Source organism: Polypterus senegalus, chromosome 13 (assembly GCF_016835505.1).
Source record: "Polypterus senegalus isolate Bchr_013 chromosome 13, ASM1683550v1, whole genome shotgun sequence".
In the NCBI taxonomy this organism is placed as follows: Eukaryota; Metazoa; Chordata; class Cladistia; order Polypteriformes; family Polypteridae; genus Polypterus; species Polypterus senegalus.
In genome coordinates, this window is record NC_053166.1 from 161,076,579 (window position 1) to 161,094,548 (window position 17,970).

The 17,970-nt window shown below is 44.3% G+C and overlaps 1 protein-coding gene across 5 annotated transcripts in view; it reads left to right on the plus strand.

The window, feature by feature from the left end:
* tmc5 (transmembrane channel like 5) overlaps positions 1-17,970 on the plus strand; it is a 117,495-nt gene that overhangs the window by 83,099 nt on the left and 16,426 nt on the right. For 3 of the 5 annotated variants that reach the window (XM_039775783.1, XM_039775785.1, XM_039775782.1), the window contains exons 16-20: positions 5,564-5,639; positions 5,736-5,869; positions 5,986-6,156; positions 12,119-12,197; positions 13,454-13,558. In XM_039775783.1, the coding sequence (XP_039631717.1) occupies positions 5,564-5,639; positions 5,736-5,869; positions 5,986-6,156; positions 12,119-12,197; positions 13,454-13,558 (565 nt within the window). Of the gene's footprint in view, positions 1-5,563; positions 5,640-5,735; positions 5,870-5,985; positions 6,157-12,118; positions 12,198-13,453; positions 13,559-16,584; positions 16,825-17,970 lie in introns of all 5 variants that reach the window. The other 2 variants (XM_039775784.1, XM_039775787.1) reach the window with 2 other exon arrangements.

Below are 17,970 nucleotides of genomic sequence, written 5' to 3' on the forward strand. Positions count from 1 at the left end.
CTATGAAATTGCTTTCTAATGAAAGGTACGACATGGAGAAGATGAAGTTGCAGTTAACAAGAATAACATTTATTTATACAGTATAGGAGATGTTCATACATTCATACGCCATCCTGGTGTATTTCTAATGGTTCAGCATTCATTTTGGACATTAAGACAAAATGCCATCTTACCAGTTCTTTTCTAATTTATATAAATTCTCAGGCTCCACATAACACTTGTCTCTAACTCCAAGGCAAGCCTGGCTCCAGGAAAATGGGAGGCTATAGGCCTTACCAGGCCACAAAATGAAGGGTAGGCTTTTACATTAAAAAAGGAAGAGTGAAAACTTTCAAGAACACCATTTTTTTTTTTACAAATGAAAAATTGTATTAACAATAAATGAATAAATAAATTCTGAAAAGGCAAAAAAAAGGAGTTATCTAAAATGCAATCCTCAGCAAAGACACCCCAACACAAAAAAACAGAAAACAAAATTCTTCTAAACAGAGCCAGAAAATGCTAAATAAAACAGTAAATCCATTAAATAAAAATCTCTCTATTTAAAAAAAAAAATCCTGTGGGAGGGAATGACTAGGAGACGATACGTGATCTTCACATTAAGATCACGGAAGACAAATAAAGCACCTGCGAGACGAAAGAGAATGGCCACGGAGCGTCTCGTGGGGATAAAGAACGGGAGATTCTTGCAAGACGCACCCTACTTACAAGCAATATCAGAGCACGGCCAGCAAAATAAATCAGTAGTGTAAAGGCACGCAGCACACACAGATACAGGGGTCTCAGCACATATAAAGCGTATAAAGGACATTACGTCATAAATGAAACGTCGACGAGCAAAAGATTGCTTTAGCGCAAATAAAAGGAGATGAATCACCCGGACCAGATGTAATTGAAAAAATAGCAGGACAAAGCGAGGTCAGAAATAAAAGGCAAAGAGCAGAAACCAAAGTCTTTTCTCCTTTGCATCATTCAATGTACAAGACGTAGACTTACACAATAATGGACCTTACGCTATGAGAATCTGTGTTCCCGCAACAGTAAAAGCAACGACAAGTTGAATTTCAAAGAAAACACAATTCGGTCAGGTGTATATTTAGGATCACGGAGAAGCGATCACAACGCGAGCAGCAGAGACACGAAGTGGCCAAAAGGACAGCGGCTGTACAGGCTTTAAAACGATCGACTCTGCCGCCCCTTCACAATGCGAGCAGCGTTATACGTCCTGCGAGAAGGAGATGTAACCACGCCCGGGGCCGGAAATAAAGATCAAGTATTGTTTTTACAACGTCACGCGAGACAAGGCAGTGAGCCATCATTTAAAACAAGTCCACTGATGTCTAACCTAGCAGTTGTTGGATTGCTTTTGGCAGACAAGCATCATGTGCTCCCATCTCTTAAAACAACGACAAGAGATCAGTAGAACAGGCAGCTCGCCAGCAGCAGAAAGACAGCAGATGATCCGACGGCATCTCCTTGGCGTGCGTTCAGCCGCCACCCCTTCACAACGCGAGCAGCGTTATACGTCCTGCAAGAAGGAGATGTAACCACGCCCAGGGCCGGAAATAAAGGACAAGTATTGCTTTTACAAAAGTTTTTAAAGTAAAAGTGAAAATAATGCATATGTAACAATGCCCATGACAATAACAATCTCTTTAAATTGTATATCCGGTAAAACAAACCCGGGGCTGGGCGAGCGAAGCGAGTAATTTAAAAAGAGCACTCACCAAACCACACTCAGTGAACAGTGAGGGACTACATTACCCATCAGCCTTTATAAGTGGGGGTGGGGGGTGGTGATCCCACAACTGTGATGGACACGTTGTGAACCACCCATACTTTACAAAGAACAGGTAGACCTTTAAAGAAACAATGCATCAATATTACATTAAACATATCTCAAATCTGTTCTTTTTTGCCTTCTGTTCTCTCCACTTTTGTGTCTCTTTTCGAGACGCTGCTCTTTCTTCCTTGCTTAGTCGTTGACGTGCCATCTAGAACGTATCAAATTTTTAAGAGCTGGGAGGACATGAAGTGCGTCTGCCAAAAGCATTCCAACAAGTTCGAAGTTAGATGTCTGTGATCTTGTTTTAAATTGTTTGTAAGTAGGGCGTGACGTTCAAAAGTCACCGCCTCACGGGTCTTACTTCCAAAGGTTGTAAAGTCTAGTCTCGCGGGACGTCAGTGTCTTTCCAAGAAGATCACGTCTCGACCGAAGATTTTTTTATTATAATAGAGAGACGTGAAAGCTACGACTGAAGATGGCTAGAAAAGTCACCTAATGTGATAAAGGCTGACCGGATATGCTCAGACTTTCTTTTCTCGTTACTTTTTGGGCTCATTTCAGCCGGGTTACGTCTTTGTTGGGTATTACAGCAATCCAGATGTCCAAAGACAGAAGTGTGTTTTAACCTCTTCAGTGTTTTGATCTGCTATGAGAGATGATGTGACTCGTGTCTCTCAAATGAAAGGTCGATACGATGTGATTTGTGTTTCATGTGTGATATCTATAATGACTCCTTGCTTCTTCACTTCTGGTCTTATTTGTACAGCCAGCTGTTAGTCGTTTTTTTTGTGGCTGGCACACTAAATCTTTAGCTCATTTACTGGTGACTGCGTTTCATATTTGCAGACCTTATCGTGTTGCATATTTGTGGAGTAAAGTCACGGCAAATCCTTTCAAAATTTAAACAGGGGGTCAATTTAAACATTCCCACCCAACTGTTGGTTATCTTCTGAGCTGCCATCATTATAGTGTTGAAATATTAGAAGAGCAGTTCCAGTGGGGTGAGAGGGTGGGGAGACTTAGTCAACATGATTGGAATGAGGGACTGTCAGAACATGGCATTGAGGGGCTGACATCTGCATACATCACATCTGTCCAATCCTCCAATAAGCCATGATGGGCCAAGAGCCTCACAGGCTGTAGGGAAAAGGAGGGGATATGCAACTAACTGTGAGACCACCCAATTTCAAACATCTCCATCAGGGTTTCACTATCAGGTGAACAAACGGGGTGAGGTTCATAAAACAAGGCAGGTCTGACACCAGGAAAGCTGGCGGATTCAGGCCTGACTAGGCCTCAGAATGGAGGTCAGGCTTTTTAAATTCAAAACAACAGCAAAGAGTTTTAGAAAAACCTCAGAAGGTGAACTGTGAAATCTCTGGCCGGAGATAAGACAAGTCCACAAATAACCTTTGTAAACAAATGATCGAAAATAACAAAATACTCAAAAGTATTCAACGAGGAGGTAAAAGGATTTGCCTACAGCACAATCCCACAGCAAACAATACAAATCCAGACATCAAAAACCATAAACAGAAGCAAATATTCAGGAAATCCAGCCAGGGAGAGAAACAAAATGCTAACCACATCACCAAACGGCAGATCAAGTTCAAATGAACCACACTGGTCTTCAATTCCCAGCAGCCTTTATAGGGCTGGAGGGCGGTCCCTTAACTATGATAGACGGGTGGCCCCGCCTCTTGAGGATCCACCCACAAAATTCATGGAACATGACAGAATATATATTCTCACAAATAGAAACTGAATAAATGAAATGAAAATGAAAAATGAGATTAAACACACAATTAGACAAATAGGTAAAACAAATAAGAATATTATAAAAAAAAAAAAACAATGAACAATAAGAGCACAAAGAAGACAAAAAGAAGAACTTTCAACCTGAGCCATGGAAGGAACCCCGGCTTGACCATCAGTAAATCAAATGTGTTCCACAAAACTTGGATGTTCATCCCTTCTCTCCGTTGTCGACGTGTGGGAGATTTTTAAGATTTCCAGCCACTGTCAGCACAAATGAGAGTTTTCATCAACTGTGGCTGAGGATGCACCCCCAGTTGGTGTCCCAGTTCATGAAACATCAGTGCCATCTGCCGGGGCTTCTGTTGTGGTGTGAAATTTTGCATATAAGTTGATAAATATTCTGTATGTCTTTATTTGTATCTTTAAGTACCCCCACCCCCTTTTAGGACTGAGTCCCTTTGTAATTTTACGACAGGGTTGGGGGAAGCCCCTAAAACCAGTTTGGCCAGTGATTCTCCGCAGGACTTGCTCAGTCAACCCCCACAGGAATGCCAAACTATCTAGCTGGCACACATCAGCTCAACAAATGGTTTTGGGAGGTGGCAGGTGTGAAAGTGTTCTAAAGTTGCCTGAAGCCATCAAGTACCGTGACACCCTATTGGCTGTAGGGTTTGGACAGAGAATCCATACATTTGCTTGCTTTACCCTTCCCTCTCTCCCTCTCATACCAACTGATGAAAGACCATCTCACACACCATGAACTGAAAAGGACAACACAATGAAGAGCACAGCTCGGCAGCCATTTTGAGACAGGCATGTGGCTCGTTCTGAAGAAAGCTGACCTCAAATGAGGACTTACTGTAACTTGAGACATTTAAAGTAACTGACAAGTCTGTGTGCCGCCTGAAAAGACACATCACCATTTATCAGGCTGTATGGTTGCCAGTGTTCACTTGTATTTTGCTTATTGTTATTATTTATGAATATGATCAATAATCCATTATTTAAACAACATTTATTTCTGTCGCACATTTTCATACAAATAATGTAGCTCAAAGTGCTTTACATGATGAAGAAAGATAAAAAAGACAAAATAAATAAGAATTAAAATAAGACAAAACTCATTAACATAGAATAAGAGTGAGGTCTGATGGTCAGGGAGGACAGAAAAAACACAAAAAAAAAACTCCAGACGGCTGGGGAAAAAATAAAATCTGAAGGGGGTCCGAGGCCACGAGACCACCTGACCAGCCCCCTCTAGGCATTCTACCTAACATAAATGATCAGTCAGTTCTCATGGAAGGACTTGATGATGACGGTCATGTGGACTTCTGGCCTTTAATCCATCAATGTAGGACATCACGGTGCTTTGATTAGGTGGTGATGGCGCAGGTCGCCACCACAGAAAACCGGGAAAAGAACAGAAGGGAGAGTAGAAAGTGTAACTTAACTCCTGCTTGTCTTTTACTACACCTGATTGCCTGAGGTTATAGATGTAGAAGGGAAGGTGGGGAGAAGTTCTATGGTACACTACCTGATAAACAGTAGTTAGTCTGTGAGATCCGAGGCATTCTGACAAAGTCTACGTATTAATAACACAAAAGGGGAAAGGAGAATCATAGAGAGCTCTACCAGGACAAAATGGAGTTCTACTGTCCTGTCTCTAAGTTTGGGGACTTTTTCTCTGCTCTACAAAACATACCTGACAAGATGTGCAAAATATCTTCTTGGAGATTTGAAGAAGCTGGGAATGGTTTTGGTTTGGGTTGTGTCTACCAAAAGGAGCTGATGATGTGTCTGCTCCTCACCACACTTTGTACAAACAGCCCTTAAGGAGGACACCCTGCCTGCGGTGTCCATCCAAGCCATACCCTCATAGCTCATGGGGTCAGATTTATTAGTCCACAAGTCCCCTGAACCTGAGCATTTCTACAACTTGTGTAAGGATGGTGAACAATATGGCTGGCCACCTGTTGGAAAATGAATATATTGTGACAAGTGATGCTAATTTCTTTACAGGATTGGGATTTACTTCTCGCCTCTGTTGCCGCTCATCCAGATCATCAAGCTCTTCCTGATGTTCTACCTGAAAAAGGTGAGCAGGAGGTCTCAAAGCGCCATCAACTTGTGCAGATTTGCCAGCTTCACCCTTTAATTACAAGTCCTTTATCTTTTCTGCTTCTCCCCACAGTTTAGTCTGATGCAGAACTGTCAGCCACCCCAGCGGTCATGGCGTGCTGCCCAAATGATGACCATTTTCATCCTCATCCTTTTCTTCCCATCCTATGTTGGAGTGCTGGTTACTATTGCAGTCATCTTTTGGAGGTTGGTTCAAAAGTCCCAGCTAATTGTCTTCTGTCTCAAAGTGTGGGGATTTATTCTTTGCTTTGTTTTAGTTTTGACCTTACTGCTTAGCATCGCCACCCTCCTCTTCTTTCCAGGATTACGCCTTCCAGTAGCTGTGGGCCGTTCAGAGGGCTCCACGTTCCCTTTGATGTGATCACTAACTGGATCGATTCGATCACACTGCCTGGGTCCCAGTGGGTTGTGTGGATCTACAACAACCTCATTCAGAGTGTCCTCTTCTTCTTTATCCTCACACTCCTTGTCTTGTAAGTACTGGCAGACGCATCGAGTGTTGAGGTTTGGCTTTGAGGTTTCTGGGTGAATCGCTTAGTCAATTCGATCGTCTCTGGCTGTCGTTGATGAGTCAACTTGATGTTAATGCTACATAACATAACATTCTTTGACTCCTCTAATCTGCTTCCACACTGCAGGCGAGGGGCCTATCCCAGCAGCCCTGGGTGCAAAGCAGGAAACAGCACTGGACACTGAAGTCATCTTTAAAAATAGATGAATCTCATACTTTTGGTGTTTTTCTGTTCGAATATGACACGTATAAGCTATTTTACAAACTATGTTGTGACCACCAGGGGAGTTGCAGCACCCCAAACCCAAGACACAACCTCACAGACACAAGTCCTAGTGTTATAAAATGTTCACTTTTACAAAATACTTTGCACAAAGGCCTTAAATAAGGCATCAACCAACTAGAACACAATTCTTCTCTCTTCTTTCATTTCCACACCACCCAGGTGAGATTTTTCCCACTTCCACCCAACTCCCAACTAGCCTGGATGAGGCCAGACCTGTTAGTACTTCTGGTGCTGTGGTATAGCCTGATGGAAGCACTTCCAGGTCAACCAGAAGTCCCAAAAAGTACCGATCGTGAATCCCTTCAGCTCCCCACTGACAGCCCCTACAAGTTCCAGTTCCAGCATGCTCTGTGAACATCCTTGGGGGTTTGTTGTTTGTTTTTTATAATTATATATTTTTATATATATACTGCTCAAAAGAATGAAAGGAAAACTTTTGAATGAGAGTATAGCATCAAGTCAATGAAACTTGTGGGCTGTTGATCTGCTCAGTGAAGTAATCAGTTTCAGCTGCTTGTTCATCAGTTTCAACGGGGCAACAATGAGAAGACCCCCAAAACAGGAATGAATGGGTTTAACAGGTGGAGGCCACTGACATTTTTCCCTCCTCATCTTTTCTGACTGTTTCTTCACTAGTTTTGCATTTGGCTACAGTCAGTGTCACTACTGGTAGCATGAGGCCATACCTGGACCCTACAGAGGTGGCACAGGTAGTCCAACTTCTCCAGGATGGCACATCAATACGTGTCATTGCCAGAAGGTTTGCTGTGTCTCCTGCACAGTCTCAAGGGCATGGAGGAGATTCTAGGAGACAAGCAGTTACTCTAGGAGAGCTGGAGAGGGCCATAGAAGGTCCATAACCCATCAGCAGGACCAGTATCTGCTCCTTTGGGCAAGGAGGAACAGGATGAGCACTGCCAGAGCCCTACAAAATGACCTCCAGCAGGCCACTGGTGTGAATGTCTCTGACCAAACAATCAGAAAGACTTCATGAGGGTGACCCAAGGGCCCCATGTCCTCTAATGGGCCCTGAGCTCACTGCCCAGCAGCATGCAGCTCGATTGGCATTCGCCATAGAATACCAGAATTGGCAGATGCACCACTGGTGCCCTGTGCGTTTTACAGATGAGAGCAGGTTCACCCTGAGCACGTGACAGAAGTGAAAGGGTCTGGAGAAGCCATGGAGAACATTATGCTGCCTGTAACATCATTCAGCTGAGCAGTTTGGTGGTGGGTCAGTGATGGTCTGGGGAGGCATATCCATGGAGGGTCACACAGACCGCTACAGGCTTGACAAAGGCACCTTGGCTGCCATTAGGTATCAGGATGAAATCCTTGGACCCATTGTCAGACCCTATGCTGGTACAGTGGCTCCTGGTGCACGACAATTCCTGGCCTCATGTGGTGAGAGTATGCAGGCAGTTCCTGGAGGATGAAGGAATTGATACCATTGACTGGCCACCACACTTTCCTGACCTAAATCCAATAGAACACCTCTGGGACATTATGTTTTGGTCCATCCAATGCCACCAGGTTGCACCTCAGACTGTCCAGGAGCTCAGTGATGCCCTGGTCCAGATCTGGGAGGAGATCCCCCACAACACCATCTGTCACCTCATTAGAAGCATGCGCCGATGTTGTCAGGCATGTATACAAGAACACAGGGGCCATACAAAGTGCTGCGTACAATTTGGAGTTGCTGCAATTCAATTTGGGCAAAATGGACGAGCCTGCCACATAATGTCTTCACTCTGATTTTTGGGGCGTCTTTGAATTCAGGGCTCTGTAGGTTGATCATTTTCATTTCCATCAAACGATGTGGCATCCTTTCGTTCCTAACACATTACCCAGTCTATATCAGTATAGATATCCAGGAGGATTGAGATCTGATGTGTTTTCAAAGTGTTCCTTTAATTTTTTTGAGCAGTTTATATATATCTACTGCTCAAAAAAATGAAAGGAAAACATTTGAATGAGAGTATCGCATCAGGTCAATGACACTTGTGGGCTGTTGATCTGCTCAGTGAAGTAGCAGAGGGGCTTGTTCATCAGTTTCAACTGCTTTGGTGCACTGGGGCAACAATGAGAAGACCCCCAAAACAGGAATGAATGGGTTAACAGGTGGAGGCCACGGACATTTTTCCCTCCTCATCTGTTTTGTCACTCGTTTTGCTACATTTGGCTACGGTCAGTGTCACTACAGGTAGCATGAGGTGGGCAGTACCTGGACCCTACAGAGCTGGCATAGGTAGTCCAACTTCTCCAGGATGGCACAGCAATATGTGCCTCCCATTGCCAGAAGGTTGGCTGTGTCTCCCAGCACAGTCTCAAGGGCATGGAGGAGTTTCCAGGAGACAGACAGGCAGTTCCTCTAGGAGAGCTGGGCAGGGCCCCTCGTAGAAGGTCCTTAACCCATCAGCAGGACCCACTGGTATCTGCTCCTTTGGGCAATGAGGAACAGGATGAGCATTGGCAGAGCCTACAAAATGACCTCCAGCAGGCAGGCTGGCCACTGGTGTGAATGCCTCTGACCAAACAATCAGAAACAGACTTCATGAGGGTGGCCTGAGGGCCCGACAATGTCCTCTAGTGGGCACCTTGGAGCTCGATTGGCATTTGCCATAGAATACCAGAACCGACGCCCTGTGCTTTTCACAGATGACAGCGGGTTTACCCTGAGCACATGTGACAGATGTGAAAGGGTCTGGAGAAGCCGTGGAGAACGTTATGGTGCCTGTAACATCGTTCAGCATGACCGCTTTGGTGGTAGGTCAGTGATGGCCAGTCTGGGGAGACATATCCATGGAAGGACACACAGACCTCTACTGGCTAGACGGCACAGCAGGACTGCCATTAGGTATCGGGATGAAATCCTTGGCCCCATTGTCAGACCCTATGCTGGTTCCTCCTGGTGCATGACAATGCCCGGCCTCATGTGGCGAGAGGATGAAGGAATTGATACCATTGACTACACGCTCTCTCACCTGACCACAATCCAACAGAACACCTCTGGGTGAGACATTATGTTTTGGTCCATCCATTGCCTCAGCCTGTCCAGGAGCTCAGTGATGCCCTGGTCCAGACCTGGGAGGAGATCACCAGGACACCATCCGTCGTCTCATTAGGATGTTTTCAGGCAAACTACTGAGTACGATTTGGAGTTGCTGCAGTGAAATTCAGTAAAATGGCCGAGCCTCATTTTTTCCCTTTGATTTTCGGGGTGTCTTTGAAATCAGTCCTCTCTCTGTTGGTTGATCATTTTCATTTCCATCCTTTCGTTCCTCACACATCACCATATCAGTCCATAGTAGTAGAGAGAGCCAGCAGGAGTTTTTTTCCCCATTTCAAAGTGGTCCTTTAATTTTCTGAGCAGTATATATATACAGTATATATAAACATATATTTTGTTCTCTTGAACCTTCTGTGCAGTTTTAATTTACCATTGGGGACAAATATCTAATCTGATATAATCTCATATTTGGTCAGTTTTTAGGCTTTTGGTTTTCAGCTAGGCCCCATGCCCCATGACTTGCAGGGCTTGACATTGCAAAGGTAGATGAAGCTCGTTGGTGTAGCTAACATCCCAGAACAGGACTCCAGCCCAGTACACTGGATCCACGGAAAAGCACCAATGTCAGCTCCATGCAGTGTGTTTAGGCTTCCCCTAAAATTCCTTTGGAGAAGTAGCTTTATACAAAAAGGAGAAATGAGATACAACTGAGGTAAATGTGGTCAAAATTGAGAATTTGGTGGGAAAAGCCTGTTACGTTTTGTGAGATCTCTTTCTACTCTTGTTTCAAGTTCTTTTATGACTTCATAATTTTTGCTTATTATTGAGCTGATGGCCATGATGATGTCCAACATCGCTGATGCAGTCGGTTGCCATGTCCTTGGTTTTTCTAATTAGAACACAGGTAGACGAGGTGACTTGCCTGTACTCACACAGCAACTGCAGGTGTCAGTAGTGGGATTTGAACCCACAGTCTTGAAGTCCAAAGTCCTAACCACTTTGTCACACTGCCTTTCTTGTCTTCCAGAGTGAGTTTGATCTAATTAGAGCACAGCAATATAAATCAGAGCAACCAATAGTATTATTCAGAAGCAAGTTCTACAGTTTTGTAATCCCAGTAAAGCGTTTGTGTCCATACAATTCACTAGCCGACAATGCAAAAATCTTCAAATTGCAAGTCAAGTCAAGTTGGGGAGCATGCACTGGTACAGCGCGTTGGCACTCTCAGCACATGACGAGATGTGCTCCCGTTTGGCAAAGGCAGACAGACACACAGTCCAGTTTCACCCTCCAGTAATGACCCTCTATCTGCCACAGCCAGGTGTTACATGGGCATCCCCTTGGCCTGGTCCAGCCCCTCGGGTCCTCAAAAGTGAGCCAGATCACCCTCTGGGAATCGTGCCACATGGCTGTAGTGCCGCAACTGACGGTCGCAGGCCATGTGCCTCATTCGGGACTCCGTGAGCAACACAAAGTCACACCAGTGGTACCCAAGGACCCTCTGAAGAGACACACATGAAGGGGTCCAGTCTTTGTCTCAGGTCACTGGATAGCGTCCATGTCTCTCAACCATATAGTAAGACAGGAAGCCCCAGGACTCTGAAGACTTGGACCTTGGCACCACACACCCCTTTCTAGTGACCTCTTGACCCCCCCATGCTCTCCTAATCCGTCTACTGACTTCATAGGAAGAGTCACCAGAGACATGAATGTCACTGCCAAGGTAAGTAAACCTCTCAATGACGAGGTCGACACTCTCTCCACAGACAGACCCCCTGCTGATGGCCGTGCCCAAGAGGTCATTTAAGGCCTGGCACTTTGGTTTTAATCAGGACACTCACAAGTCCAGACACTCAGACCCCTCGCTCAGTCTCTTGAGCGCCCTGATCAGAGCCTCCATTGACTCCGTGAAGATCACAGCATTGTCAGCAAGGTCAAGATCCGTGAATCTCTCTTCACCAACAGATGCCCCACAGCCACTGGACCCCGAATTTCAAAAAGACTACCTGGAAAATGTGAGTCCCTGATGTGCCTTTGATGAGATCTCTGCTGAAACACGAGAGGTGACCCTTATGAGGATTCATTTCTCCAAATCCAAGAAGACCCTGTCTCCATTTTATTTCTTTCTGACCTCATCATTTGTATAGGAGAAACACAAGGACTACAGTGCCCTCCATAATGTTTGGGCCAAAGACTCATTTTTTTCCCCTCGATTTCCCCCTCTGCTCTCCGTTTAGAATTACAAGTCAAGCCATTCCAACGTGATTAAAGTGCACATTACAGGCTTTATTTAATTGAAGGGGATTTGTGTACATTTCACTCACACCACCTAGAAATGACGCCCCTATTTTTAATACATTTGCAAATCGTTCTGGTCACCCGTGTTCACTTTGTCATTATATGTTATTGAGGGTAGATTGATAAGCAAAAATGGCAGATTTATCCATTTCAAATTAAACCTTCAACCCAATAGACAGTGAAGGGGTCTCAACCCTTTTCTGAATCCACTGATAAGCAGGCACCCATGTTGCCTTCTGATTTCCATTGCAGAACATCTCACTTGTTCTCACTGCCTTGTTGTCTGTTTTTCTCTTTCTCTGTCCTCCATGCTTACTGCGCTCCCACTAGGATTCTGATCTACGTCTACTACCAGATTGTGGTGGGACGGAAAATGCTGATTGCCATTTTGCGGGATCACATTGCTAACGTGAGTCATGCGTCTTATTGCATGCTTTTCACCCGGTCGGATGATGGTGGTGGGTGTCCATAAGGCTACGTTTACATTACAGGCCTCGTTGCACTGTTCCATTTTTTTTTGCTCAAATCAGATTTGCATTTTTACGTTCCCAACTATAAGTGACCCGCTGTATCCAAGTGTAATGTGAACGGCTCTGGCCTTCAAGTCATCGATGTAATTGTGCACAAGTTGTCTGCGTCACCAAAATCAAAAAAACAGCGTGTCTGTCAGACAGCTCTTGGTATTTTGCTGCGTTCCGCTTACCTTGAAAGTCCGATGTCAGATCCGAGAATGATGGCACCTCCAAGTGGACTGCATTCCAGCAAAATATTCGGCAAACCATACGGACGCATCTAGAAAATCCTTTGTTGCGTTTGCTCCGTCAGAATAAATAACAGTCGATAATAAAGCATTACATGGTGTTTCGCATCTCCAAAACATCATGACGACATGTCCACAGATAGAAGTTGGACAGCGCTGTGTGAACGACTGTTTTAACGAGACACAAATCAGACAGAAGTGTTTACTTCAACCAAATATTTGGAAACGCTGACTTCCCACTTCCAGTGAAACGGATATTAAAAACCGACGTAATGGACGTGCTAGTAGCTAGTGAATGCATCTCATTTGGCTCTGGAGGACGCCAAACAGTTCATCCATTTTATGTGGAAGGGTCGGGAAGACACACAAAATCCAGAAGGCTTACTTTTGCTGGTTTTGCAGCTATTGCTGGCACTGCCACACCAGGAGATGTGCGGGTACGACAAAAAGCCAACAATGGTGGGACCGCGACTGCTATTACAGCTGGGACTCTCCGCCATTGTTCCTCTGCATCACTGCTGTCATCAGCAAGCACCAAACTGCACACAAATTCTGATCGGACCGTTCTCGCTCATGTCACACGGCTGCAAATCAGATAGGTATCTAGTCTGGGATCACATAGGAAAGAGACTCACATCTGATTTGAAAAGGCCGGATATCTGTGTCCACACAGGCCTGAGAACTTCAGATGTGAGTCACATTATGGCAGAAAAATCAGATTGGAGTCGCTTCAGCCTGTAATGTGAACGCAGTCAGTGAGACGTCTAACTTGGTGTGTAGCTTCAGTGTCTTATGGAAGAAATGTTCTCAATGAGTCTCAAAGCGCGTGCAGGTTTTGATATTATTTTTATTAGTATTATTATTGTTGCTCAAGTTTCAGATTTTTGTTTGGTTCTGTTTGGCAGGAGGGGAAAGACAAGGCCTTCCTGCTTGAAAAGTTAAAAAAACTACAAAGTCAATCAATGACATCTTTATATCAGGACCGGAGTCTGGAGGCCACGGGTTCAAAGGTTAGTTGAGACCTTTTCTGGTTTGACCAACGTTTTCTTCATCACAGTGTAGACATCTTTGATAGGAGATGAAGTAACTGGCGAGCCAGCGATATGCCAGTCACTCCATTTTTAGGGAGCCATTTTCTCCACAAGCAAAATGACCTGTTGGTGTTCTTTTTGTCCCCAGTTTTAAGAGCGGGTCCTTAAGTGACAGGCCACTCCTTTGATATTAACAGGAAGAAAGACACCTCATCTCTGTTTCAGGCTACCCGCTGTGAACCTCTGTTTCCTGTTGCCACCTCCTAGTGACATGGGAGTGAATGGACGTGGCATGCATACTGTAGATGAGAGGCTGACATACGCTAACTAAACTCTGAGGCTGTTAACATTTGGCATTTCCTTGAATTTTTTTTTCATTTTTTGATACATTTTCCAAAATCTGTACATCTGTTGGAGTGTCCCAAAAAAAAAATTTGAATTTATTTTTTCCAAGAAGCTTCTTGAAAGAAAGTTAAAATTGTTTATTGGTATTACACGATGCCATTTTGTTTTCTTATGGGTGCCACCTTTTTCTTTGTACTAGCATTGTGTTTTCATGGTAGTGTTTTCCCAGAATGCACCAGGGGGTGTACAGCATGTAAAGTCACCATATAAAGGGCGACTCACACAAATGTCTGACATTTAGGTAGTTGTTGCTTTCTTTCCTTTAACAAATTATTCTCCTGGCTTAAGACCTTGATTCTGAGTTCACAGTTTGGCACCGATGAAAGAGTGTATTGATTTCTGGTTCCTGAGACTCGGCCTCGATCTTCAAAAAGCATTTAAGCAAAAGAAGATTTTTAAGCAAAAGAAGATTAAGAGGTGACATGATTGAAGTGTTTAAAATTATGAAGGGAATTAGTCCAGTGGATCGAGACTTGTATTTTAAAATGAGTTCACCAAGAACACGGGGACACAGTTGGAAACTTGTTAAGAGTGAATTTCACACAAACATTAGGAAGTTTTTCTTTACACAAAGAACGATAGACACTTGGAATAAGCGACCAAGTAGTGTGGTAGACAGTAAGACGTTAGGGACTTTCAAAACACGACTTGATGTTTTCTTGGAGGAAACCAGTGGAGAGGACTGGCGAGCTTTGTTGGGCTGAATGGCCTGTTCTCGTCTCGATTGTTCTAATGTTCTAATGTTCTGACTCCTTGACGTCAATCCCCCCCAGCCCCCTGTCTCATATTTTCTGTCTGCATGAAAGAACCAACAACAACAACATTTATTTCTTTAGCACATTTTCATACAAAGATGTCACTCAAAGTGCTTTACAGGATGAAGAAAGAGAAAAAACACAAAATACAGAAATAAAATTAGGCAATGCTAATTAACACAGAATAAAAGTAAAATCCGATGGCCAGGGAGGACAGAAAAAACAAAAAAAAAAAAACTCCAGACGGCTGGAGAAAAAAAACAAAATCTGCAGGGGTTCCTAGGCCACAAGACCACCCGGCCCCCACTAGGCATTCTACCTAACATCAATGATCTCAATCAGTCCTCAGGGTTTTCATGCTTCACATGCAAGAATTAGATGATGACGGTCACGTGGTCCTCTGGCCTTCAATCCATCAACGTAGAGACTGCATGGTGCTTTGATCAGGTGGTGGTGGCGCAGATCGCCACCACAGAAAACCAGAAAAAGAACAGCAGAGAAAGTCGGGGTTAGTACGGATTATGGAGCCACCAGGAATGATATTGATAATTAAATGCATATTCAGAATATCAGGGTTAAACTAAAATGAACCAGTGCTAGCTTTACTGTTTGAAGAGGCTCTGGACCTTCAATGTGATGATTTCATTGCTTATTATGTTCTACCAGACTGTCATGGCACGTGCCACATTCTGCACTGTGATGTTCTGGCAATGCTAATAAGTTGACCAAGCTCACCAAAAAGCTGGTAATGGGTCTGCTCCGGACAATCAGGTGGTAATGGCTGAGAAGATTGGTGGCTAACTGAATCTTGGCGTGCCTCTGGACGCCTCACTTTCGTTCATTTTAATACTCAGAGCATTCGACCATTCCTCACTAATTATACCACACAACTCCGAGCTCTGGCCCCACTTCTCTTTTGGTTGGACTACTGCAACTTTCTCCTGGCGGGGCTTCTTCCAACTGCTATCTAACCTCACCAGCTCCTCCAGACTGAATCTGGACGGTAACGAGTAACGTTCTCTTTTAACTAATAAGCACATGCGTTACCGGTAATCAAAAGTCCATCCTCATGTCACCATTTTATGTTCTTCTTGTAATGTGGAGAACAAACCTTCACACATCATTCCAGATGTGGTCTTCAAGTGTATTTTATATCTTAAGCATCAGCCCTCTCCACTTGTACTCACATAGCATGGACAGTACTTATGTAACCTAGTCAGGCTTTGGGGGTGATGCCTCATTTAATGATCTGGGGATGACATGGCATGTTCATGTTCATGCTGACTGTCCCTACTCTTGACAAACCTGCCAGGACTGGCCAATGCTTCTCCATTTCTTGGTCCAAACCTGTAGAATGATCTCCCTTTGCCTATCTGAACTGCACTCAGTTTCCTTGTGTGGAGTCATCTTTTGGAAACGCTGCTTATCATTTAATATTTTGGTGCTGCTTAGTGTCCCTTCTAGAGGACAGCTGCTGTTGTGCCGACAAAGAGTTTAAGGTTATGGATTTGCGTCTTAGTCTAGCAGCAGGTAGAATTGTGTAGCAGCAGAAGTACGACTCCCTTTTCCTTGCTTTTTGCTCTCGCTCTATGATGGTTTTGGTGGTAGAATAAGACAGAGGATTGACGTGTTATAGGAACTGACACTGAGGAACACAGGCCAGGCTTGACACATTCTGTGATCCACTTTCAAAGCCCAGGCACCCTCATTATAGAGGACGCTAGAAGTTATCCTAATTAGATATAAATATTTGGAGACGCTGATGTTCAGGTAAGCTCTTCTTCTTCAGGCTAAGTGGGTAATGAACAGTGCCAGCTCAGATTAACAAGAAAACCTTAATTTCAGCAGGACATCCAGGATAGAGAGGTGAGAGGCTCCAGTCAGAGGAGGACTCCGTCTAAGGGTACCTCCACTTTTCAGTTAGGAAGATCTCAAAGTCTACGAGAGACGAGTAGCAGGAGACAGCCAGACAGTTTTACAGGGGAGAGACGGAGTGCTAGAGATGCTGAATATGAATATGTCCTCCCAGATATATTGGAGGAGCCTCAACAGCAGCCCTGGCCTGGGGCGCCAGGTTTTCAGCAGGTAAATGGCAGGTGGGACATGTAAGTGTGGCTGGGATCTTTCGGCCTTCTGTTATAATCTGAAAAAGCATTTTGAAGAAAGGAGAGGTGGAAGAACCGACCAAAACTCAATCACAAGCATTTGTCCCTTCCTTCAGCATTAAGGTAGGAGAGTCTTACATGTGCAGCTTACCTGTTGTCAACATGTACTGAAATATGTGGTCAGAATGACTGAGAATTCCAATTGTCTAATTGTTTCATCTTTGTAGAGTAATAAGATAAACCCATTTTTAATTTACAAAGACTTGAAGGAGTACAGCATAGTGTGTCCCGAATTGCATCTCCAGTCCTCACATGTTCACACTCACCAGCCTGCTACAAAGATGAGCCTGCAATCTGCTGCGCCACTTTTGGTCACCGCCAGAGCCGAGTGCCACTGTGGCTAAATACGCCATCAATAACCTCCGGCAAGAGAAGGTTTACACTTAACATTCATTAACTTCAGGTTCCTAATGTGCCTAAAACTGAGGCAAAGGAAAATGTCCGTTAGAGTTAGAGCTTTATCATGGATGGGCTCTAGGGGACCTTATTCTCATATTTGGACTCTTTATTGTATAAACATGAACAGGATGGCCCAAAGCCCCACTATGGCCCTCATACTTGCACTCAACACCAGGTTACAAACCAAAACAAGCAGGAGGGAAGGTTTACACTTTTATTTATGCATTTTATATTCATGTTCTATAACCTAAATTTCCAAAATGTGCCTAAGACCATGCAAAGGAATGAGTGTGGCAAATCATTCCAAATACAACCTGGATAGATAGAAGCTCTTCTTGCTAGGAGTCCAGGTATCCATTATGCCTAAGGTAATGAACAGTGCCAGCTTGGATTAACAAGAAAACCTTAATTTCAGCAGGACATCCAGGATAGAGAGGTGAGAGGCTCCAGTCAGAGCAGGACTCCATCTGAGGGTACCTCCACTTTTCGGTTAGGAAGATCTCAAAGTCTACGGGAGACGAGTAGCAGGAGACAGCCAGACAGTTTTACAGGGGAGAGACGGAGTGCTAGAGACGCTGAATATGAATATGTCCTCCCAGATATATTGGAGGAGCCTCAACAGCAGCCCTGGCCTGGGGCGCCAGGTTTTCAGCAGGTAAATGGCAGG